At 27.4% G+C, this 25811-nt stretch overlaps 1 protein-coding gene across 1 annotated transcript; it reads left to right on the top strand.

Annotated features, from left to right (window-relative positions):
* The first annotated feature begins 3881 nt into the window (after positions 1 to 3881).
* Positions 3882 to 23516, top strand: LOC113384556 (frequenin-1). The gene is made up of 7 exons (XM_026622291.1): positions 3882 to 3945; positions 12066 to 12090; positions 18812 to 18860; positions 19964 to 20053; positions 20191 to 20269; positions 20720 to 20808; positions 23349 to 23516. Exons 1-7 carry the CDS (start codon positions 3882 to 3884, stop codon positions 23514 to 23516), a joined length of 564 nt encoding a protein of 187 aa, XP_026478076.1.
* The last annotated feature ends 2295 nt before the right edge of the window (positions 23517 to 25811 follow it).

The raw sequence follows: 25811 nt of genomic DNA on the forward strand, positions 1-25811 counted from the left end.
AAATTTTTCCAACTACGAAATGCTACGTCCATCCACAAACAATAGTAATGGACAATTGATACTATACTTTTTACCGGCGGACAGGTGTATGATAATATCTGGATTTTAAACTTATGTATCCATTTATTGAAGCTTTGAATCTCGGGTAAAAATGTTTTTTGAATCATTTTAATCAGATGATCCGTTCTCTCAAAAACTGCATAATCATATTTCGACACCTTTCGCGCTTCGTACCTCTGAAACGGCAAGACCTGCCTTTTATAAAAACTAACCGGTACGTCTCGCAGTCTAGAAGAACTTTATTTTTCTCTGACGCAAATTATTAATTATCTGCATTCTTCATTGGCATGAAGGGAATTTCCTTCATCATATGGATACAATAGTTTTGTTTTAGTTTATAAAACATACTAATAAAGTTCTTCTTTCTTTTATCAACTGTACATTTTTCTCTAGATCAATTTTCAAAATTTTACTATATTTTATCTGATTCAATTTTTCAATTATGAATGACTATAGTCATTTAACTTCTCGATTAGACAAGTGATTTAAATATTCCAGTTTCATTTAAGTTTAGGAATTTTAGTTTATAAATATTCAAACTTAATATTACACTACCATGTACCAATTTCTTTCTCTTGGTTACTTTTATATTTGATGAAATATGAATGGAAGTAATTAAAATAATAAGATAAAGAAGAGCTTATTTCATAATATGTCTGTGAATAATCTTCTATTTAGCTATAATTGTAAACTTAGGCCTTATTTGTCGACGAAAAGGCTGGATTAGTCGACAAATTGATCTAATCTCGATTAATTCATTGTATTAGTTTGTGATTTTTCGTAATTAATTTATTTGAAAATATTTAATGGCAGTTGATAATCAATCAAAGGATAGAGTTTTATCATAGAGATTTTTTAGATGAAATCTATCGATGATTCTAGTCATTCATTATTAACTAAAAAACTATAATAACGGAAGCACTGTTCGATATATAAAATATTTATATGAAGTACTTTTAAAAAATAATATTAAAATAAATATCTGGACTGTCTACTTTCATTTGCAATTACATTTGACTCATAACTTAGGAATACAATAACATTATTATACAAAATTGCATTGCTTCGCAGATATATATAGAAATTTTACAGTTGTATTGGGTAAAAAACTTATATAAATAAATTAAAGATAAATTGGTAAATAAATTTTCTGTTGAAAATGATTAGTAATTAAAAACTCGAATTTTTATACTAAAAGCATAATATGTAAAAACTACGGTACAGTGATAATTTAAAAGCTCAATATAATTATAAAACATAAAAGCTACATGAATTTTATTCAAAACGAAAAACACTCTAAAAACAAATAAATTTAAACTGATTATATATAAATTTGTAGTACAATTATTAATCAGAATATAAGTAGAAAAAATACTTGATTTTAAAGAACGCCATGCCAAACCATACCTGATCAACCCATAGCAAAAATAAAAAAAACGCATGTCTTTGTGATTTTTTTTTGGAAAAATGCAAAACTTTTACTTTTCTTGCCAAGTAAATATAATATACTGTTTTTCTATATCATATATAAATGTACTGACCTACGATATCTATCAATGCAAAAGTATTGATGTAAAGTATTGACAAGGGTGGAATTCTTATGTACCAATTTCCGTCTAAGTATTATTAACTTCATATAATGAAATATATGTTTCTTGAACTAGAACTTAAAGATTAAATTGCAAACATTTTGAGACCATTGATAGTTTTATTAAAGGTGTAAATTTAAATTCATTATTAATGCAATTAATTTAAATTCTCTATAAATGCATTGCAAAAATCAGTTGTATGCCTATGTGATGGTTATAATAGAGTTACAAAAATGAAGAAAAAAAATTATATAAAAAAAGAGAAAAGGATCCGCATGTATTTTGAAATGGTTTTCAATCCGTATGATGATGCAATACATTTTCTCTACATATGAAACACTGAATATCGATAAAATTAATCTTATTTCCCTCTAATGACGTAACGATTACATAACAGGTAACCGTAACAGTTTGCGTGGAACGGTTTGAGAAACGTATCGGAATTCCAGCAGGATTCCCTTGAGTTTTTCGAGTACTAGGACAGTCAGACTTTGTGCTCCAATCATACTAACCCTATCCCCGTTATTGTTAAGTGGAATAATAATATATTTAAATTTTACACAAACAACATTTATAAATAAAACTAATAAATATTGTTATGTAGTTTTAATATAATCGTATAAATATTATAGTGGGCAAGTATGACATTTCAGCCATATATAAGTATTGAATAATATAGGAGGTGATAGTTTGTTCAAATGCAGTGACAAATCAAAAAATTTAATACAAGTGTTGAAAATGTAAAAATATTGCACGCAATTTAATTACGTAAGCTCATTCTTTAATTACTTTGTTTGAGTATCTTTATTCATGAGGGCGCATTTTATACATGCAAAGATTACACACACACGTATATATAAATATATATATATATACCTTTAATTTTTGCACGACATTGAAACATATAATTAAGATATTTGCAGCCAAATTGAGAAATTACGTGACATACTACACAATCCTATTTTTTATTTTTGTTTTAATTTTATTTTTATTTGTGTCCATTGTTTAAGAAAAAAATAATATTTATTTCTATTTTTATTCTTCCAAGTATAGTATGCACATTCATTTAATTATTTTTTTTGCAATTTTAGTATTTTTTTGTGACAATATTCAAAGTATAGTACAATTTTTCTAAAACAGCTGAAAGATGGCGCTTTTCGTTTGTTATTTAAAAAAATTGTCTGCTCAAAATCTTCATTAATTTAATGAAAATGGAACACAAGTATTTTGTATTCAAAAACAATACCAAATATTAAAATTAACTCTTTCGCTACGAATGTCGTCCATAGACAACATGTAATCGACTACCCGCGTATATGAGTGTCGTCCATAGACGACATCCGCATTCTGTGCTTTTAGTACGGATGTCGTCCATGGACGACATGTTCTGTGGCAGTCTTTGCTTCAAGATTTATCACTATGAGTTGAATACTGGTAATTCCAATTTTTATTGTAATTTTTAGTTTATTCGAAATGTATTTTGTCAACATATTTTCATTGATGATGATTGAAATATCTTAAAATATATCAGTGTACTAATGTAGGGAAGAACATTTTCGTAGCAGAAAGGTTAAATTAATAAACAAAATATGTTTTGATGAGTAATGATGATTCGTACATTCTATATCTAACCACTTCCGAACGTTTTCGGTATCGTAACTTTTATAATTCAATCTGTAGTAATCATTTTTAGTAGTAATTGGTAAATATATACATATACATACATGTATATATACACAAATATATTTATATATAATACATATATATTTATGTATACAGTGTGTGTAAATATATAGATAGTATCTACTAGGTACTACATACATATCTGCATGCTTAATTTAAATAAAATTATAATTGAGAATGACACAATTTCCTGTTGATATTAATTTCCAAGTATTAAGTTGATGCCATCGTTTTTCACTACTTTTGATACAATTTTGAAACCATTTAGTTACGATAAAACTTTTAAAATAATTATAGAATATTCATAAAATATTCTAGATTAAACAAGAAAGTGCAAATTTATTCAAATAACCAATACAGTGATAAACGCATGAATAATTAATACCCAGCAACAGTTCAGTAAAATAATGTTTTTTTGTTCAGTGTTGGAAAAGTGAACTACGATAGGAAATACTGACTAACTAGTTAATATATTGAGAGTTTTAGTAATTTAAAAACAGTTAAATTATATAGGAAGAGGAACGAACAAAGTGATATTAATTTATTAAGATGGGTAAAAAGAATTCCAAGCTAAAGCAAGACACTATAGATCGCCTTACGACGGATACTTATTGTAAGTTGAATATCAGATTATATAATTTAATATGGATATATATATATATATATATATATATATATGATTTAGTAGTTAATTTTGATGTTGAAATATGTGAGTGAGTTCTTGAGGGCGATACATCAAACAAAGAAAAGCCAAAGATTTATAAAATAATCTTTATTTCCAAATAAAGATTATTTTATATATCTTTGGCTTTTCTTTGTTTGATGTATCGCCCTCAAGAACTCACTCATATATATATATATATATATATATATATATATATATATATATATATATATATATATATATATATCAGAAGTATTATGAGGTTATTCTAATCACTATTAGGTTAGAAATATGGATACAGAAGTCCTTGTTATCTGTTGTAAGCTGAAGATTGTACAGCAAATAACAAGGATTTCGGTCTCCACATTTTAGTTATTAGAAATTTTATTTCACAGCCAAAGTCTCAAATTGTCTGTGAAATTAAAATTATTAAATAAGTGCGAAAACAGCACTGTGTATAAAACATATATGTGTATATATATACACTTTTTAACAATAAATAAAAAAGTCACATATTAACTAAAATCACGTAACTCGAAAAAAAAACAAAATTTTTGAGTGAATTGCAAATCTTGAATGAATCGAAGATATGAAATTATAGCCTTTCATAAACTAATTGTAAGACATCATACATTTCATTCGGTAGTTTATATTATTTCTTATATCTGAAGAAATAAATACAATTGTTCTTTAGATATAGTTCGCTTGTATTTTTATCTATTTTTTACAATTATTGTTACCTAATAAAGCCGTATTATTAATCAATAAATAATGAAGATTACAATACAAAATTCAATTTTTTCTGCAAATTTCAATGCAAAAAGCTATCGATAAAATTCATATAACCTCTACAGTTCTTTAAGCCATTATTGTAAGTTTCAAAGTAATATATTATATCTACTTCAAAACAACGCAAAGAACGTAAATGTTTCTAATAGATAGCATTCTTTTATTGATTGAGTTTATTCAAAGATTGGAGAAAATTGAAATGCACGTAAATAAAATATATTTTATAGCAGTTTTCTAAGAATTAAGTTATAAAGGTATTATTTAGATTATTAAGACGTTCGTGGACAGTAAAAGTATCAACAAGATACAGAAATTGATAGTCCGTCAAGTCAAGTACAGAAATTGGTTATGATGATATCAGAAATTTAATTAAATACCATTCAAATCGGTGTAAGATTATTATCTGTCAATCGTTATATATAATGCTATAGCATCCACCGTCAAATATTACGCTTCTATTTTACGCGATGTGATTGCCAAAGGTAATTAGTGACTACGGGAAAAGATAAGATAATGAGAAAATACTTAACGAATAAGTTAGTTATTACCTATCTATGTATGATAATTACAAAAACATAAGGTTATATAAAATTAAATGCACAATAATGGACTAAAATTTTAACCCTTTAGTATCAGGATCATTCTGCATCACAATAAAAATGAATGCTATAGCATTCACGTTTGCTAAGGTATTAAGAGTATTGAGAAGGTATTAAGTTTGTGCCAGTAACGTGATTATTAACCAACAGAATGTTACAACTTTAGCACTTTGTACGGATTTTTAACTTCCCGTAGGGTAAGTTATAGTAATCGCAAAAAAAATCGAAAATGAAAGTTGGCATACCTTACAATTAGAAAAAATTAATGTATGTGTGTGTGTGTGTATGTGTTTGGAAACAATTTTTCGTCGACGATTTTGAGAACACGGTTCAACCGATTTCATTGATTCAAAAAACATTCGATACATGCAGAGGAAGGTTTAACCGTTTCGAAGATATGGGGCGAAAAGAGCCAAAAACGATAACTCAACTTTAGAACGGAGAGTCCGATTTTATTAATTAAAAAAACATTTTACTTATACTGACAAGATGAAGAACTGATTGAATTTTTGGAGGCAGGTCTGGCGGTTTCGGAGATCTTTAAAAAAACGTAAAAAAGTGCCATTTGGCGGTCAAAATTGATCATTAGACATATGCACATCAAATTGTCAGATATTTTACAGAGATTTTAATAATAAGTATGAATTTTGTCTTCATTTCTATGGGTTCCATAACATTGTTTACCCGTTAGACGGCGACGCGGCGCTTACGCGCTTTGACATTTCGTAAAGAAGTACGATTGCTTTGAAAAAAGTTCATAATTTCCAAACTATGCCAAAATAAAAAAAACTTTTTTTTTTCAAACATTTTTTTTTTAAGAAAAGGTAATTTTTTGTCGAATTTATAGTTTCTCAAAAATCTAATTTTTTCGAATCGTTTGTAAAAAAATAATAATTTTTGGTACGGGAAGTTCCAGCAATTTGCCTCAAGGCTCGATGTCATGCGCCCCACTAGTTATTAAAAATGTTACGACTTCAGCTCTTTGTACAGATTTTCAATATTTTCATTAAATACTCTATATTGCTGACCTGGCGAGAACGGCTATTGAGCTAATATTGCTCAATCTGCGGACGGAGCTCGAACCCGCCCACTGGGCCTAACGGTCAGAGGGTTGAGTTCGGCCTTTACCCTTGCTCACCCGGGCACTCAATGCTTTCCGTATAAGTATTCAAGGTAATGTTCAAGTTTCTGCCCTAAATAAGGTGCGAGTTTTCAACAAGCACTGTGAAGACACTATTTATGGGGGAACAGTACAAAAAATAAAAAGAATATATAAATATATCAAGAAGAAATATAAATATAAATATACTGATTTACTATATTATTATTATTATTGTTATGGCTTGCTTGTATATGCTTGTGTAAATACGTAATGAAGATACTTCATGAATAAATTATTCACTTCAGTATGAGATTATATAGATACATTTGATAAAAAGTAAATATTTTTAGTTATAGGAACGTTGCGTTATTTGTTCGTTTATATTATAAATAAGTTAAAGTTGATATGCAGGTACTTATATTCTGAATATGTAAGAAGTCAAATATTGTTTTTGTAAATAAGTATAAAATTAATCTACAAATACACATTTCAAAATTGAAACTAAAAATTTGAAAAATAGGTATTTCTAAATTAGTCAATATTTAGTAAGTGAAAACTAAACTGTGAACTGGAGCAAACTAGCTCCAATATAAATTGAGGGTGCTATGACTTTATATACAAGTGCAAAAAAGTGTATCAAAAATATCGATGTCTAATAAAATCATCAATGAATTGGAAAGTATTGATTTTTAACTAAATCCGCCTAATTAGCGAAATCCAATTATATCAAATAATGAATAAAAACGTTGCAAGCACAACCGTGAAGTTGAACAAAGAATTATTTATGGAAAAGCTCTCCAACGAACAATTTATGAAATTATATATATTTATATATATATATATATATATACGAGTATATCCAACTAGTTGAACATATTACAGATTTTTCTACTTGTTGTATCAAAATATAATGAAAATACTTCAATAAATTTTTCATTTTAATATCGGGACATTAAAGCATTCTTTTTATATAGATAAATATTTGATAAAAAAAATTCTGTTTTCTTATTAGGAACGTTGTGATATTTGTTCGTTTTTATTAGAAATAACTTAATAGTTGGTATGTAGTTTTTTATATTTTAAATATATAAGAAGTCAAATGCAGTTTTGTAGATGAGTATAAAATTATTCTTCCACACACATATTTCAACGTAAAAAGTGAAAATTTGAAGAAAACAGGTATTTATAAATTAGTCAATAATTAGTGAATGAGAACTAATCTGTAAATGAAACAATATTACAGATTTTCACTATTATTTTTCTATCAAAATATAATGAAAATAGAAGAGAAATTATTTCTTTCAATATTGCGCTATTGTGGCATATAGGTATATTTGATAAAAAAAATATTCTAATGTACCCTTATTAGGAACGGTGAGTTTTTTGTTCGTTTTTGTAACAAATAATTTAATAGTTGGTATGGAGGTTTTTCGTATATTTCGAATATAAAAGAAGTCAAGTACTGTTTCGTAAATGAGTAAAAAATTAATCGTCAATCACACATATTTCGAAGTAAAAATGAAAATTTGAAGAAAAAAATATATTTATAAATTAGCCAATAATTAGTTAATGAAAACTAAACTTTGAACAATTTACGAAATTATTTATACATCCGACTAGTTGAACATATTACAGATTTTTCTATTATTGTTGCATTAAAATATAGTAGAGACTTTGATATTCCTAATATTTAATAAAAAATATTTTAATGTATCGTTAATACGAACGGTGTTCTATTAGTTCGATTTTATTACAAATAAATTAGTTGATATAAACAAAAAATCAAGAAATTTGAAACTATGAACAGTTTATGAAATTATTTATTCCTCCTACAGTTGAATATATGATTTAAATAAAAATTAAGAAATTAGTACAAAATACAATCGTATAAATAGTACAAAAGTTCACCGATATGTCATTTAAAAATTTACATATAGATTATTGCAAACGTGTGATTTACAAATTTGGTATTTTTAATGTTAATATCTCATTTATAGGTGTTAAACTCACAAAAATTATTATTACTTTATTATAGCATTATTATAGTATTTACTTTAATTTGGCATACATATCGAGGTACTTACAAACTTTATTCTATAAACTTCTCACAAACTTAAATTTATTTCCAAGATCAATATCTAAGCGATACCTAAAGTATATAATTAACTCAGTAAAGTAAATAAAGAATTAGATCAACCGAGTAATACTATAGTTGTAAATCGTTTTTTATTAACTGGAATTATTTGAACTTTAATAAATGTAATTAAAGTACTTTTTTAATCAAATAAAATCGAACCAGCAATAATTTTTGTACTTTTAAAAATTTCAATATTGCGAGTACATATATAAATTCTCAGAAAACAAAACTTTTAAATTATTATTAGTCAAGGGTATATCAGAATCTGGATATCGATCAAATAGAATATTTATGAGCAAAAGTAATACAATTCGTGTATGGCGTTTTATAATCGCTTGACAATATCATGAAATATTGAATATTTTATGAGTTCTATGATTTTTTAATGAACGGATTTTTGTTTATATTTTGATAATTTTACCTTTTTAAATATTTTAAGAGAAAATAGATAAAAGTACATAATCTAATTTGATATTTAATGCTCTTGAACCAAGAAAATACTTTTAGCCGTTAAGAAAATGAAAAATGCTTTTTATTTAACTATTCTGGATTCCTAAAGATATAACCGCCACGTGTCTGGAATTTATGTGCACTCTGCCATAATTTGAATAATATAATAAATACAACACGCACCTTTTATGACAATATTAACTTGACATATTGCTATTCTACGTTCTTTATTAAATATCTTTCATACTATCATCAAAATATAATTCGTTATAAATGCTCATATGAAATGACAAATATTATTAAAAGAAAAAAACAGTGCGCTCTTATTTTTCATAGATATATAGTTGTGTAAGAAAAATAATTTTATAAAATTAAATATTGTATTTTAGAAGCAAGGGGTTGTTTATACACATTAGCTAACTCGGTAAATATTTCTAGAATATTATTTTTAATTTTTAATTATTCTGAATATAGAAGAAAATGGTTTATAAGTGAAAGGGGCAGCGAACACAAATTAAAATGATGATTTACTTGGCCCATTGCAATATTAATAGCCATTGCAATTGATTTGGCACATTTTGATATTCAAGGTTTTCATTTATGTATTATTATTAGATATATTCATCAATTCATTAATTTTTTGATTACGAAGCAAACTACTAAAATTCATCATTTGTGTCATGCTAAGCGAATCGAGCGTTGTTTCAAAATCTTTAGAAAATTGTCCAGTTCCCTCAGTTTTATGTCCAGATTCTGATATTAAATTTCTACATTTTGTGCTAAAATTTCTCCTTCTGCAGAAACTATTTACCATTTGAGCACATCGGAAAATATTTGTATCTTAGAATAATCCGGTAAATCAGAGATTATCCGAGAATTGATCGATAATTTGATGTATCTAGTTTTATCGATGATAACCATCTAGTCGCCAATATCTAAGAATTGCTTTGAAAATTTTGCAATGGATAGGGGTAATATATTCAAGCTTTTCTATAAGCTCATAAATATTTTGATCGAAATTCAGTGAAAAACGTTCACAAAAAGACGATAATTAATCTATATATCTATACTATATGAAAAATAATTGGGTTACCAATGAAAAATTAGGGCCAAAGTATTTTTTAGTTAAGAATAATAAAAAAATTAAATAAAAAATAGAACCAAAAAAAAAAATTAAGGGTAGCAAACCCTTACTTCTTGAATGAAAAATAGATAAGGCATATAAATATTTATAAATACATATTTATTTCTTTTATAAACATATAGAGTATTATTCTTGATTCCCACATATCTGTCACATGATGTACGTAAACGTATTTACTAATACACTTGATTTAAATTATTCATGGCTAAACTACTATAATAATTATTGAGATAATTGCTTCGACGCGTTCCATAACTACTGAGGTCATTACTGTTATCATAATTGATCGTAAATACATACTTGTGGCAAAATACACGCAAACGTTCAATTTAATTCAATCACAACACCATTTTCGTTATTATTTTTTTTAAATATTTAACATGAAATAGTAAAATTTTATAAAAATAAATAAAAAAATATAGCGCGTGATTTTATTAATAACACAGAAAAGTAATTGAACATGAATCCGTTATTATTTCACTAGTCCATTACCTCTAATGATTATTTAATTACACGATTTCAATTATTCTTCGCAATTAGATTTTACCCGAACCAGTTGATAAATGTTTAATTTAACCGATCGTGCTTTATGCATTTAAATTGACTTTATATTATTTTATTATCAACAATCAAAAGATGTAACCAATTATGAAAGCGACAATTTATAATTGAAAATCAACTTATATTAAAAATTATGAATAATATTTCCACAAATGCAATCATCTTCAAAAATGTGATCAAGTGACCAAAGCAAAACATTTTTTGTAAAAAGATTTAATCGAAAGTATTTACTTATATAATAAGTATAATATTTATAATAAATAAAATATAAAATATAAATATTATTGATGTAAGAACCAATATTATTATTGAACTTTTCAATAAAAAGAAATATCACTAGAGACTTTTAATAAATAATATGCAAAAGAGCAAGAATATTTATTGTTGCAGTTACTTTTCGTGTAGAAGTTATAAAAACAATTTAAATCCAATATTGTGAAAGAATCTGAATTGTTACCATAAAGTTTTCACAAGCAAAAACCCTTTAAATCTCCTATACTCATACAAGGGTTTAACTTCAGGAAAGGGTACATAAATCCTCAGTTCAGTATAAAATATAAAAGTATATACATTTGTCTACACAAAAGATATATATATATATATATAAGGATATATTTCAGATATATCTAATCTCAGCTTTCAATGCCTATATTTCCTCTTGTCTTGTTTATCAATTCAATCAATCAATCGGTTATCAATCATCTGTATTTTTTTTCCAATCAAGATTTCTTTTCGTTCTAAAACCTTATCCAAAGAGTATAAAAATAGGATGATATGTATGATATTATACAGTAAGAACTTTAAGAATATAGTATTAGGATAGTTTCTATACAAAGGATGAAGGGGATGAAGTGTAATATTTTTGATTAATTTTCTAGTATGAGCTTTGTATATGTGCTCTTATTCATTAATATTGAGGGAAATTATATTCGGGCATAATTTACTGATAATGATCATAATGTATTAATGATGACTTATGATACATTATTTGTTAATAGTACAATGGCAGCGATTCTTTATGTTTATTTAGTATTTTAATGTAATTATAACTTGAAAACTTAGTTTTAGAGGCAAACTTTGAAAATTGTTATAAAAATGAGATATAATTTTAAATGAGAAGCATATTTTGCCAAAAAACTAATACTTTCCGTTCTATAAAATCATATTTAAATGATTTTTTTTTCAACATTTTCAAATAAATCAAACAAAATGTTGAAAAAATTAGAAAATTTTATATGTATTATATAATATGTAAATTTCAACTAACTGTTCATATTTTTGTTTCAGTTACAGAAAAAGAAATTCGACAATGGTAAGTTCAATAAAACAAATTCAGTTATATATATATATATATATATATATATATATATATATATATGTGTGTGTGTGTGTGCGTGTGTGTGTGTACGTGTGTGTATATGCATAAAATTATGAAAAACTTAATTTTTGGGCATAAAGAATTCGATTTAATGATGTGATAATATTTTACATGATATCATATGCTTACAATGGTCACGGATTGGTTATATATTAAGATTCTCTTCACATTGTTGTAGGATGCTTAATAGATTCTCGTCAGAATCTCATAAGATTCTTATTAGATTCGATTTTATATATATTTCGGGTATAGAATTACATTTACTCATTATAGAAAATAAATGATCTTAATCAAGCAAATAAAATTTGAGTTATTTAAGTTATTTAACCCAATTAAATAATAGTAAATTCGTGCTAACCCACAAAGATGGTCTGGGAAAGTGATATTGGTTTCAAAATTTGAACATTATTTTATAAAGTTTATTTAAAATGGTTTACAATATTTTTGTCTTAAAAATTATATAATTTTTACTATTTGATCTCTTTGTTCTGTTTCGTATTCAGATTGGAAAAAAAGGAAATTTTTGGTAAATAAAATTCTAGTTTGAAGTCAAAATCGAATTTGAAAATGTTGCCCTCGTAAAGGGGCGTTCAATAATCACGTGAAGTTTTTCGGGGAAGGAGGGGTTTGACAAAAAATCACGAAATATCACGTGGGGGAGGGAGCGGTATAGTAATATATCATGTGTACTTATTTTTTTTCTGATTTTTTTTTTAAATCCAAATATTTTCAAGAAAAATCAAAAATTTTACAAATATTTTTCGTAACTAAGAATACATGTAATGTTTGGTGGGGGGGCGGTGGTAAAAAACGGGGGTCGAAAAAACCTTAAAAAATCGATCACATGATTAATGAACGCCCCCTAACACAAATATTTGTAAGGATTAAATATCAGTCATCTCTAATTAGTTTTAAACGAGATTCCACAATAAAAATGAATGTTTTCTTTATCTTTAAAACTTGTAAGCAAAACACATCCTTTGGACAATTTGCATGATCTTAATAACGTTTTTGGGTTCGTATCATCCGCATATTGCTTTTTATGTATGCTGATAAAAAGCTGTTGCGTAAGACGGAAAGTATGATAAAGCTCTAGCATGCATTTTGGAAAAAAAAATCAACATACCAATATCTTCTTGTTTGTCCCCTTGTCTTATTTTTACTATACTGCCTCTTAGAAAGCTCTAGCTTTATGTGTTTTCCTTTCTTTTTGGTTATTTGCTATGGGGCTTGCTCGCAAATATTTGTTACATGTGTTACACATGTTGCCTTTCTCACCCTTGCCGAAAATTCTGTAGACAGAAATTGTATTTAGTAACAAGAAAAATGCAATATATATATATATATATATATATATATATTTATATATATATATATATATATAATTTTGAATTGGATTCCTGAGAGCAATAATCTATATAATCCTAAGAACAATAATACAATCATGTATAGATCTATAAAAACATGATTTTTTTCAAAATATATGAAATTATATGAAATGAAATACCATAAATTAATTGATAATTTATTTTTACTAATAACAATAATCTATGCTATAGAACTACACCTACAAAACAATTATAATGATTAATATATAATGTTTTATATATAATAATGTACTTCATAAACATAAACATAGCTTTCTTAATAGTCATAGGTGTTTTAATAGTTATAAAATTCCTGAATCATCTTAATTAGTTTGTTCATCGTTTCACTCATCGTTTTTCATCGCGTTTGCATTCTTAAGATTCATATTTAACTTGGTCTTACACCTCACCCTTTTTTCTTTAGTATTTTTTATAAAAAAAAAATCTCGGGGTTTTTGTTATAACTAAAACATATAATAATCTGGATTAAATTTTTTAGACCTGGATTTATAACTGAAATTTAAATTATTGGACATGACATAGGCAAAGATTGTACCAATGGCCAAGCTACTACTCTATTTAAATACTATTTATTTTTATTTTACTGCACTAATGTTTTAAGCATTTTTTTTTCACTCTTTTACATGATTAAATAGATAAGGAAAGTAAACTTTTACCATCATTATGTGTATTTATAAACTGTTGTTCGGACGTATTTTCGTTTTATTATATTGGCCATGAAGGTGACAACCTTCAGGGCATTAAGATTTGCACAGAATGGTTTCTACCCCAGGTAGAGGGATAGCGGAGTGTTTTAATTGAACTAGTTGTTCACTTGTAAATGTAGTAACTAATCAGTGATTGTAATTAGATCTGCAGCAAATACATAATATACAAACAAATCAGTGTTTAATACAGTCCACAGCTACAAGGGTTAAATTATAACCCAACAACCTGAGTATCGAAGGAGAGTTTTAATATATTTTATAACTACGTTACATAAAGACAACTGTAGAAATCTTATTCATGGTTTAAAGTATTAATGACCCAGAATTGAAATATTGATCCAATAAAAATATGAGAAATACTATTTGAATATGCCTACGTTAAAATTAAATATAACATATCGAAATTTAGATTGAACGAGAATAAATTTCTATTTTTTTGCAGATTGGGATCAAATACAATTTTATTTTTCTTCCATACCATCTCTGGTAGGATATTCGCTCTTAATTTAATAAAGAAAAAATTTGTGATATAAACCTACATAAAATTATCTCACATTTTTTTATTTTAGAACATTGTAAGACTTTATTAGATTAAAGTAGATGTATAGTTTCCTCAAATAAGGATGTACCAGCAAGACAATAAAAGTAAAAAACAAGGAAGCTTTTTACAAAGAGCTTTCATAGCACGTCTATTATATACCAAATATAAAAGATGGCGTAAAATGTGAAACGTGATCGTTCCCTTAAGTAATGTTCTCTAGCGATATATTTATGGCTTTATAAGCTACGTTGTTTTCAATTGAGTTATATTAATAATATAACGAGAATTCAAATCGACTTGCGTGCTGGAATACTAAAGTGCAGAATAGGTCTATACATTGAAGTTAATTAGATGTCAGACTTTGTTTTATTCATTGGCTTCTGTCGAACGGAATTAACCCCAAGAATTATTTAGCCAATACAAATGAGAGGGAATTGCGGTGAAGAAATAATGATCGTGTTTGCAAAAAGTTTGCTGGGCGCTATTATAAATTATAAATGGTTGTTGTAAAGAAGATGTAACAAAGTCGGAATATTAATTGGTTGACTACATACATACAAATGCAAATGTCCATTAAAGAACAAACAAATGATTATTTGATGCTAGTGGTGCATGGCATCATGCCTAAGGCAAAGGATTTTTTTAAAAGATTTTTTTATCATAAGAAGACTCTCAAGATCTACAACAATTAAACTATTTGTATCTTATTACATTTTTTTTTCTTCAAGTTATTGTATTAGATATTACTAATGTTAGGCTTAATATTGTTTAATAGTTGTATTTTACTGTAATTAATTCAATTAAGATAATTTATTTTATTAATTCAATAAACTAAAAGTTAAATAATAAAAAAAAGTGCTGAAACTTCCCGCATCGTTTTTTTTTTTTTTTTGAAAATGTTGATAACTTTTTTTCTGAATTTTATTTGTTTTAACTTTTGTTGTGTTGCAGTCTTTAAAGTTGAACATTATTATATTACATCTTGGTATGGAACCCATAGAAATGTTAACAAAATTTGTACTTATTGTTATAATATCTGATAATTTGATATGCACGCCTAATGATCATTTTTGACCACCAAATAGCATTTTTTTTAATCTTTTTATTGGGTCATCGAAAATGCTGGACCTGCCTTTCCAATACAAGTGATTATTCATTCATTTCCTCAAGTGATTTTTTTTTTGAATACGGTGCGGGTTTTTTTATTCCGTATCTTCGAAATGGCTGGACCTGCCTTTGCTATTCAGCATGTCTTCCAGTAATAGGAATCGATTACTTCTTTAAATCATACAAATTGGTTGGTCCGTGCTCTGAAAATCGTGTACATTTGTATCCAAATATACACACATACGAGTATATACTCGTATATACTACATACACGAACACAGACATGGTATATGCACAAACACATACATTCATTTTTTCTAAGGTATGCCAAAAAGTTCAGAAGCATTTGAAACGTAAAGATATGCAAAACAATCATTTTTTGGATTTGTTTCGATTACTATAACTTATCTCCTACGAAAATTTAAATTTATTTGTAATTAAAGTTAGTAATAGGTACGAATAATTTCATTAATTTTTTATTAATTTTTTAATTTTTATATATCTTCAAAAATCATTTAAAGCAGCACTTTTATTGAATGATTATAGCTATTATTACTAGATTTTTTTTAAGTTTAAAATAAATTTTATAAATCAGAGTCATTAAATTTAATTTAATCAGGGTTATAAAGAAAATTTTATAACCCGCTCACAAAAATAAAATTGAGCATGCGACTAAAGTATCAAGAATTAAATCTTTATGTTCCAATAATAATTTTTTTTATAACTTATTAATATTTATAACTCAATAAGATTTAATATTTAATATTTCTCATTAAAATAAACATCAATTTTATTTATTAACGTATTAATTAAATCTGCAAATTTAAAACAAAATTATAAATTTATTTTTGAAGAAAAATAGAGAAATTATCATTAAAATTGAAAATGAAACAAATTTCTGGATTACAACAGTGTAGATTCAATTGTTGTTGTAATTATGCAAGATATTTAGTTCTTTCGACTCGGATGCCGTGGCAAAAAAATTAAAAATAACACTATAAAAATAATAATGTATTTATATTAGACTGTAAGTAGTAATTGTAATTGTAATTTAAAAGCCAATAAAAATAAAAATAAAATAAAATAAAGATAATAATGATAATAATAATAATAATGTAAATTATTTAATAATAAAACAATAGAATATTCATTCTCAATGATAAAAAATTATTTTGGTTGACTTATGTTACAGATTTTGGGGCTATCTTTCCAACTATTTAGAATTCGATTTTACTTCGCAAACGCGTCGACAATAATCAGCCCATATTTTTCTTTATCAAAATACTTATGGTCAAATAATATTGAGTTGGGATAAAACCAAAGTTTATCGAAAAAACATAAAAATAATACGGTTCCGAACCGTAGCATTAAATCTGCAATAAATGCTTTAAGGTGCCCTTTTCTCCAGTCAAAGTTGAGACCACAATATATAGAGGGAGGATTACAGGATAGACTTTGCACCCATATTCGCACAATTGCTCATGTTTCTCTGAAAGTTTCAAGTGGAATCTCAAGCACGGTATAATGTTCAAGTCAAGTGCTCCACTTAGAAAACATAATGACTTCAACCTCTCGTTTAAATAGTTAGAGTTAGTGGGTTGAATTAAAGTGACTATAATTTCAACTTCCCGTGGGGTATGTTATAGTAATCGCAAAAAAAATTGAAAGGGAAAATTTTTGCATATCTACGTTTTAAAGCCTTCTGAACATTTCGATAAACCTTAAAAAAAAATAGAAGTGCGTGGATGTAACCGATTTCAATGATTCAAAAAACATTCGAGTTTTTTGATGGGAGAGATTAGTTTTTGGCAAAGGCAGGGGGGGGGGGCAAAAGTGGAAAAATTGAAATCTTTGGGGAAGGCAAGTCCAGAAGTTTCGAAAATCCAAATAAGAAAATATACATTTCGAGACAAACCCATAAGTGTACAATTTTTAAGGAAAAGGAGTTTCATGAATCTGTATTAAATAAAGACCCAAACATTTATGTTTCTATACCTATTTTTTCAATTTATGACAACCATGACGATCAAACTGGGTATAAGCATGTTAGTTCCATAGATCTTATATCATGCAATGGTCTTGTAAATTATTTTGCCTAATCTCCATCTAAAACTAGAGTTTCTATAAAGCCTTAGATAATGTGCAAAGGTGAAACAACCAAACAAACAAAGCAAACTTTATAAAAAGTTGCTTTTTATAAAAACCTAAAAAAATGTAATTTGCGGTAAAAATGATTATTAGGCTTATATACGTATGTGAGTGTGTATTTTAGACAAAAATTTTCATTTTGTGAGCATTTTTTTGTACCACGTCTGCACCAATTTCAAACATTTAAAAACCATTTGATAAAACTCGATAATAAGGACTCGATTTAATTAGTTTATCGCTGAGATCGGCTGTGTAGTTTCTTCGTAATTTATTGTTAAACTTTTTTTTACCATTTTATTTAAACTTTGCATATCAATAGAGATCATGATCATAGTCTTAAAAACATCCTAAAATAATACAGACCCTTCACAACAAGTGCCAAAATAACACTTACACCTTGTTTCAATTTATTTGACTCTACCCTTTATTATTTCATTAATTTTTAATATACTTTGTATTTTAGCATTAACATATAGAAACTCTTCTAATATCTAACAGGGTTTAATACACGTTAGATATACTGATGGATGCTTAATTTTACTAAATCTATCAAATATTTTATCGTATCACATAGAAGTTTACACCAAATGACAAATTGCATTTAAATATGAAGATGACACTATCCCTAAAACAATTATCATCACCCAAGCTTTTCTGTCTTGAGAAAATAATGGAATTATATAATTTAACAAGAAGATCCGAGGATTTTCTCATTAGCAATATCATAAGATAACAGCATTTAATTTGAATATATTTACTTTCAGGCATAAAGGTTTCTTGAAAGATTGTCCAAATGGTCTACTCACAGAACAAGTAAGTAATAGTATAATAAGTATTCAAGGTAATTTTATTTGTACAGGAATTTAATTCATCATTGAAAATAGTATTATGTTTTATTATGATTATCATTACTATTTGGATAGAAATCAGAACTGTGTGTTCTGTGAGCTCTGAAAAATGTAATTCCATAGACTATTATTACTGTAAAGGCAATCCAATGGTTGACGATTCTCTTTCTTATGAACATTAGGTATTTTTGTAATAGGAACGTGATATATATATATATATATATATATATATATATATATATATATATATTAGGGTGGTCCTTAAAATGGTCATTGTCGATTTTCCTTGCTCCCAGGGGCTCAAATGGTTCCAAATTGATAAAAAACAATTCTCTGAAAGTTTTAGCTCTTAATATTAACGTTTAGATAGAGCGCAATTCAATCAAAGTTTGTATGGAAAGAGCATGGAAAAAATTTTGAAAATTTAAAAAAAAATGTGTTAGGTATAACTTAGCGACAAATGAATAAGTTTTATTCATTCATTTGTTCGCTAAATTACATCTAAAAAACATTTTTACAATTTTTGAAAAATTTTCCATGCTATCTCCATACAAAACTTTGATTGAATTGCGCTCTATCTAAACGTTAACATTAAGAGCTAAAACTTTCAGAGAATTGTTTTTTATCTATTTGGAACCATTTGAGCCCCTGGGAGCAAGGAAATTCGAAAATGACCGTTTTAAGGACCACCCTAATATATATATATATATATATATATATATATATATATATTGTGGCTATAACTCGAAAGTATATTTTCACTCTATACCTTACTCTATGGTCTGATATCACTACTGCTCGATTTCAAGATAAGCGAGATGGGTATCGAACCCATATCACTCGTTTGAACTAAAATTCAAACCTTAAAAATATAGATCAAAAATATGTTTCCAAGAAAATGAAAAAAAAAATAGAAATGAAAAAATACATAAAAGTTATGTAGACAAATAATGCTCTAGCAAAGCTAAAACAGATATAAAATAAATTTTAAATAAATTTATTAATAATTTTCCAAATCAAAGAAACCAAAGTGAAGTTTGAATATATTAACTTATTATTATTTTACAGGGGTTTATCAAAATATACAAACAGTTCTTTCCGCAAGGTGATCCAAGCAAATTTGCTTCTTTGGTCTTCCGAGTTTTTGATGAAAATAATGTGAGTGTTGTCTTATTTTCCTTTCTTAGTGCTATTGTAAAAATTAAAAAAAAAAAAAATAGAAGAAAATTGGAAAAATTCATTTTATATAACCATATAACACCAATTTTAAGTGAAGAGTTATAATATTTTTACAGGATGGCTCTATAGAATTTGAAGAATTCATCAGAGCACTCTCGGTCACGTCCCGTGGAAATCTGGACGAAAAACTGCATTGTGAGTATTTTTATGCTTTTTAAGCTTAATTTATACAATGTCATCCTTAGACTGAGCAAATTTTAAAGATTTTTTAAACCGCATCAATCCTCAAAAACTAAAATTCCCGGTGACTCAATAATTCAACATCAATTTTATTCTTTTTTATCCCTTGTGATTAATATAGTTTTATTATTACTATCAGAATTTATTTTCGTGTACTTTTATAATGTTTGTTTCTTGGATTTATATTATAATAATATCATTAGACCGGTAATTTGTCCTTGAATTTCTTTTTATTTTGTTTCTACTCTAATGAATTTATGTTTGTTACTCTAATGAATTTTTTTAATAAGCATCTATTGACTATTGCAGTAATAATATTAATTTAAAAATGTACTATGTTATTTCTATGCATATATTGGTGTAATATAATGCTATACTGTATCCATGTATGATGTGCAATTTCAGGGGCTTTCCGACTTTATGATGTGGATAATGATGGATTTATAACAAGAGACGAAATGTACAATATCGTCGATGCTATATACCAAATGGTGGTATGTATTCAACTTTTATACAATTCTTAATACCGATAGCAAAATTTACGTTATAAATGATATTCAGTTGGAAAAATAAGATAAGCTCAAACTTTGATCAGTAAGTTAATCTACTGTAGTGGTATTCACCCTTTACAATAGTTATAAATAATATTATAAATTCGATGTAACGGTCAATATGAAAGACGCATTACGTTGCTGACTCACAGCTCATAGATTGTATTAGAGATATGCAACATTGTATGCAGGCCTGTAACGGTTTTCTTCGATAACAAACCACAAAACTACGTCTAAGTAAACAGGAGTGAGTCATTGTAACGTATATTTCTAGAAGAATGATTGCGTCACCAACGGAGATTATAAAAAGCCGGAGGACGGGCAAAACGTGGTCACTCATAGCTTACTTGCCAAACAGTTCACATAACTCTGATTTAAAATATCAATTGTGTATTAAGTGTAACTAAGTAATGAATTAAATAAAATTTATAAAAGTCTTCAGATGTTTAATTAAATATTTCACAGTGGTAAAGTTTATGAAAAGCAGCAGAAGAACCTAAATTTTCATTGTTGGCATCGATTGGACGCAACATAACTGTTGGTGACGGCCTCAACATAAATTGTTGTAAACCCAGGGGTGCACAACACTACATATACATAAAAGGTCGGGTTTTCCTTCGTGACGATATAACTCCAGAATGCACGAACCGATTTCGACAAATTCGTTGAAAAGTCTCGGGTTCCGCAAGATCTATAGCTAAGAAAATTAGTGGTGCATGGCATCGTGCCTTAATGCAAATTGCTGCAACTTCACGCACCGTAAATAAAAATTCGAGTAATGACATTAGTTAGAATTATCAGAATTATGCTTGGTTAAGTCAACGAGCAATTCCTGCCGCAAAGAATAATGATGTACACGCACTGAATTTCACCATTCAATCAAAAATTGCTGACGATTTGGTGACATATCAATGATTCCGACTGGTCTTCCGTTTGACTTCAAACGATTGCAATTTCCAGTTCGCCTTGCGTTCGCAATAACAAGTCTCAAGGCCAATCGCTTAGTGTTTGCGGAATAAATTTCAAATAGATTATTTAGAAAATCATTGTTTTTCACATGGGCAGTTATACGTTGCCTGTTCACGAGTGGGGAAACCATCCGCTTTGTTTGTGTTAACGTCAGGCCAAAAAACAAAAAATATGGTTTACCATAGAGCACTTCAATGAAACGGATAATTTGCTGATTTACTTTCAATTACTTAGAGAAGTTCAACTAAAAACACTTCATTTTTGTAATCGAAATAAATTCATTACTGTTGTGTAATAAAATCAAATTTTTCGTTTTTAAATATAAAACAAACAAAAAATTTCTTCATATTTCTCACGAAATCATCTGGTGGCGAAACGGAATTTGTCGGGTTTGCTAGTATATATATATATATATATATATATATATATATATAATACATATATCACAGTCAAGAACTTTTCTTGCACGATTGTTCGAAATAAATGGATGACGACGGCGATTAGGAAGTTCGGACGTCTATAGTTTGGCTTCTTTGTGAAACTTGCAATCATTTTTAAACACGAGTTGTTCGAACTTTTTGTTCAAGAGTGTTTCATGAATGACCACTTTTTCTGAAACTACGAAAATACGCCACTTTTTGTAAGCTCTGCAAAATCACGCTTCGTAAAATCTTGCTCATTTTATATAAAAAATCATAAAAAAATCAAATACCTATAGCTTTTTTGCATTATAGTTTAAGTGATTTTTTATAAAACAATAATTAAATAGTAATCAGAAAAAAAATCAAACTATTGAACTAGTTTTTAGAATTCCAGTAAAAGAACTGGAATTCTATATGACGCGATGGAGTTTACCACAGTGGGTTTACTGCATTAGGTGCTTCTTCTTCGATCTTCTAATAGAAGCAAATTTTGTGTACGAGTAACTTAATTCTTTTTAGGATATGTGCACATGAAAATCATCAAACAAACTCAAAGTTACTAGACCTAGTCGCAGTTATTTTCGAAATAATTTGAAATATCTAAATATAAACGAGATTGAAATCTGTTTTTCAAGATATAAGTGATATATATGAACAGTGCTGCCCAAAGTTTTTTTTTAAAAATGTATCGTTTCTTCTATCTTATGACAAAATCTTAAACTTCTAGATATTATAAAAAATTAAAATCATATCTACTTTGGAGCCGTTCAAATATTACGTAAGACTATAGGGGGGCGGGGTGGTTGTTGATTTGCTTATTTTGCGTTGACATGGGGAGCAGGGGAGTCTGGATGATGATTAAGTCATAGGTAGTATTTTTATTTTTTACATTAATTGCAGAATGTTTACGTAAGCATGGGGGTAGGGAGTAAGAGCTTTGCTTACTTTTGCTAACAAGGGGGATGGGGGGTAAATAATTGTAATAAATCTGCTTACGTAATACTTGAACGATCCCTTTCCATTATTACCTAATTAAGTTTATAAAAATTCTGAATATGCAATTCTTAATAAGATATTGATTCTTTATTACAGGGACAGCAGCCTCAAGCAGAAGACGAGAATACGCCACAAAAACGCGTTGACAAAATTTTTGATCAAATGGATAAAAATCACGACGATCGCCTGACGCTCGAGGAGTTCCGGGAAGGAAGTAAAGCAGATCCACGAATCGTCCAGGCCCTTTCATTAGGCGGCGACTAACCAGAGTAGATCGATCCGCACGAAGGGGCTAACGGAGTGCGGCGTCGGTAATAATAGATATATGTACATATGTTTATTGATATTTTCAAGTATTACGTTGCCAAATATCTCCCTTCCGCTTTTTTGCTCTTGGTTTATAATACTATTTTACTTATATTTGACAACCTAATATTTCGAAGAATTTTTCTGTTTTTCACATTTGCTATTTTATGACCATCCACAATTGCAATAACTTTATTTCTGTTCTGTTCTATAGATGATATATTTATTGATCATTTATTACATATGTTGATACGCTACCTTTAGTTCAGAAATGAGAAAAATAAGTCTGATCCAAATTCGCTACCCCCTCTAAAGGGTTTTTTTTTAAAGGGTAGAAACCATCCAATGTAAAAGCTCAATGTCATGAAGATTGACGCCTTCATGGCCAATATAATAAAATAAAAATACATCCGAACATCAGTAAACGATCAAAATTATGCAATTTGCTTATAAGAATTGATCTTTTAAAATAAGCATTTGCCATTATTCTATTACAAATTTTTAATATCTTAATAACTTTTGTTTCCCATTTAGCCCTGGGTCTAATGGACCCCACTGCCACATTTAGAAAGCATTTAAGGTGGCTTGTTTCCGAATATTTTACAGTTTTTAAATTTTTCAACTTTAAAAATGTACGCTTCCGTATTATAGATAGATTAAATTTTATTTTCGTTTTTCTTTTTGTCAATGGAATCAATTATCAATAATCTGTGGGCTTGCAAAAAAATGGACGCCTGTACTTTTTATATTTTTGTAGATAGTTTACATATTAGCCTAGAAAAACCTACTTTTTCTATATATATGAAATTTAACGTCAAATTTCCAACAGCTTCCTTGTTCAAACCTCTGTATGATTTACTGACTATGATTATGAAAATTTTAATTTGTGTAATTAGGCTTTTTTGATTAGTTATTAATATGTATATGATTAATTAATCTGGTAAAAATATAAATACTGCCCCACTAATATAAATAAAATATTTCATTCTTCTTCGGTTTTTGATAAATTTATATTATTTTACAACCTAGTATCTTTATTGAAAATACATTTTCAGAAAAGTAATATATACATATATATATTAGAGTAGTACATATAGTATTAGAGTTTCTGGGGATCAAAATAAGATACTTTGCGGAAGAAACCATATCTCTAAAATGAATTCTGATGTCACGTGCATTGACCCAAAGATTGGATCAAATTTTGAAAAAACTCGTTTTGGCTCATTTAGAGCCCCTCTAACATCGGAAGGCCGATCTGGTTCACCCCCTGCGACCTCCCCTTAGAGGTACCCATACAATGTGTATATATGTGTGTGTGTATGTGAGTATACTGCGTATATTGTATATTTATATTTAAGAAAGTAATTTATCACCCTTTTCCAGGAAACTCGTGGAATAGTTCGAAGCAATGAAAAAAACTTCAACAATTTCAAGCATTTTATTAATTCAACCTATGACTTTATTTATTATATTTGACTGGTTTCTGTAAATTTATAGTTATAGGATTTATTATTGATTTATACTATTCTTCAATGTTATAAGTATTCGTATAAATACCAAAATCATTGACGAATGTATTTAATAAGCATCCAAATTAGATATAATGAACGATTGCCATTATGAATATTTTTTTATTTTCTATGATCTGAATTATTTCAGACTTACCATATATCATAAAAATGTGAAGTAAAATACTTACGAAATGAATCGATTTTTTTATTTTCGATCTATCTTTATGACCTAATATACGAAATAAAAATAATGTACACACATATATCTCGAAGTTATTGAAAACAAGAAGAAAAATCGATTAAGACTATCATGGGTCTAGAATAAATAATTATTGTTAGTAAGAAAGTACTGTGAGTTAGTAAGTGTGTATATTTACTCCTAAACTTTACTATATTTCGCTTAAAATTTCTCTAGAAAGTAATAAATATTAAAAATTGTTACAATCGCATCGCCTATTATCTACAAAATTTATTGTACACATAAATATGCCTATTATAAAATAAAAAATAACTAGAAATAAGTATTTATGTTTGAATGTATGTTTTCTAAAATGTTATAAATTACCATTGGTTAAGCACATGCAAATAATAATAATAATTATATAAACTGATTTTTTTCTATCGACTCCAAATATTTTATCAGACTAAATAGGATTTAAAGTATGAATTTTAGTACTTCAATGAAGCCCTTTTTTGTTATTTTTAATTCGAAAATTCAATTGAAGATCTAAATGTAAATTTA

Source organism: Ctenocephalides felis, unplaced genomic scaffold (genome assembly GCF_003426905.1).
Source record: "Ctenocephalides felis isolate EL2017-DRISC unplaced genomic scaffold, ASM342690v1 CF-g0.4_SCAFFOLD_03571, whole genome shotgun sequence".
Classification (NCBI taxonomy): Eukaryota; Metazoa; Arthropoda; class Insecta; order Siphonaptera; family Pulicidae; genus Ctenocephalides; species Ctenocephalides felis.

Coding starts and splice junctions, on each gene's coding strand:
- LOC113384556 (XM_026622291.1), top strand. CDS start 3,882: ATGGGTAAAAAGAATTCCAAGCTAAAGCAAGACACTATAGATCGCCTT. Junction 12,091..18,811: donor GAAAAAGAAATTCGACAATG/GTAAGTTCAATA, acceptor ATTTACTTTCAG/GCATAAAGGTTTCTTGAAAG. Junction 20,809..23,348: donor ATGCTATATACCAAATGGTG/GTATGTATTCAA, acceptor TCTTTATTACAG/GGACAGCAGCCTCAAGCAGA.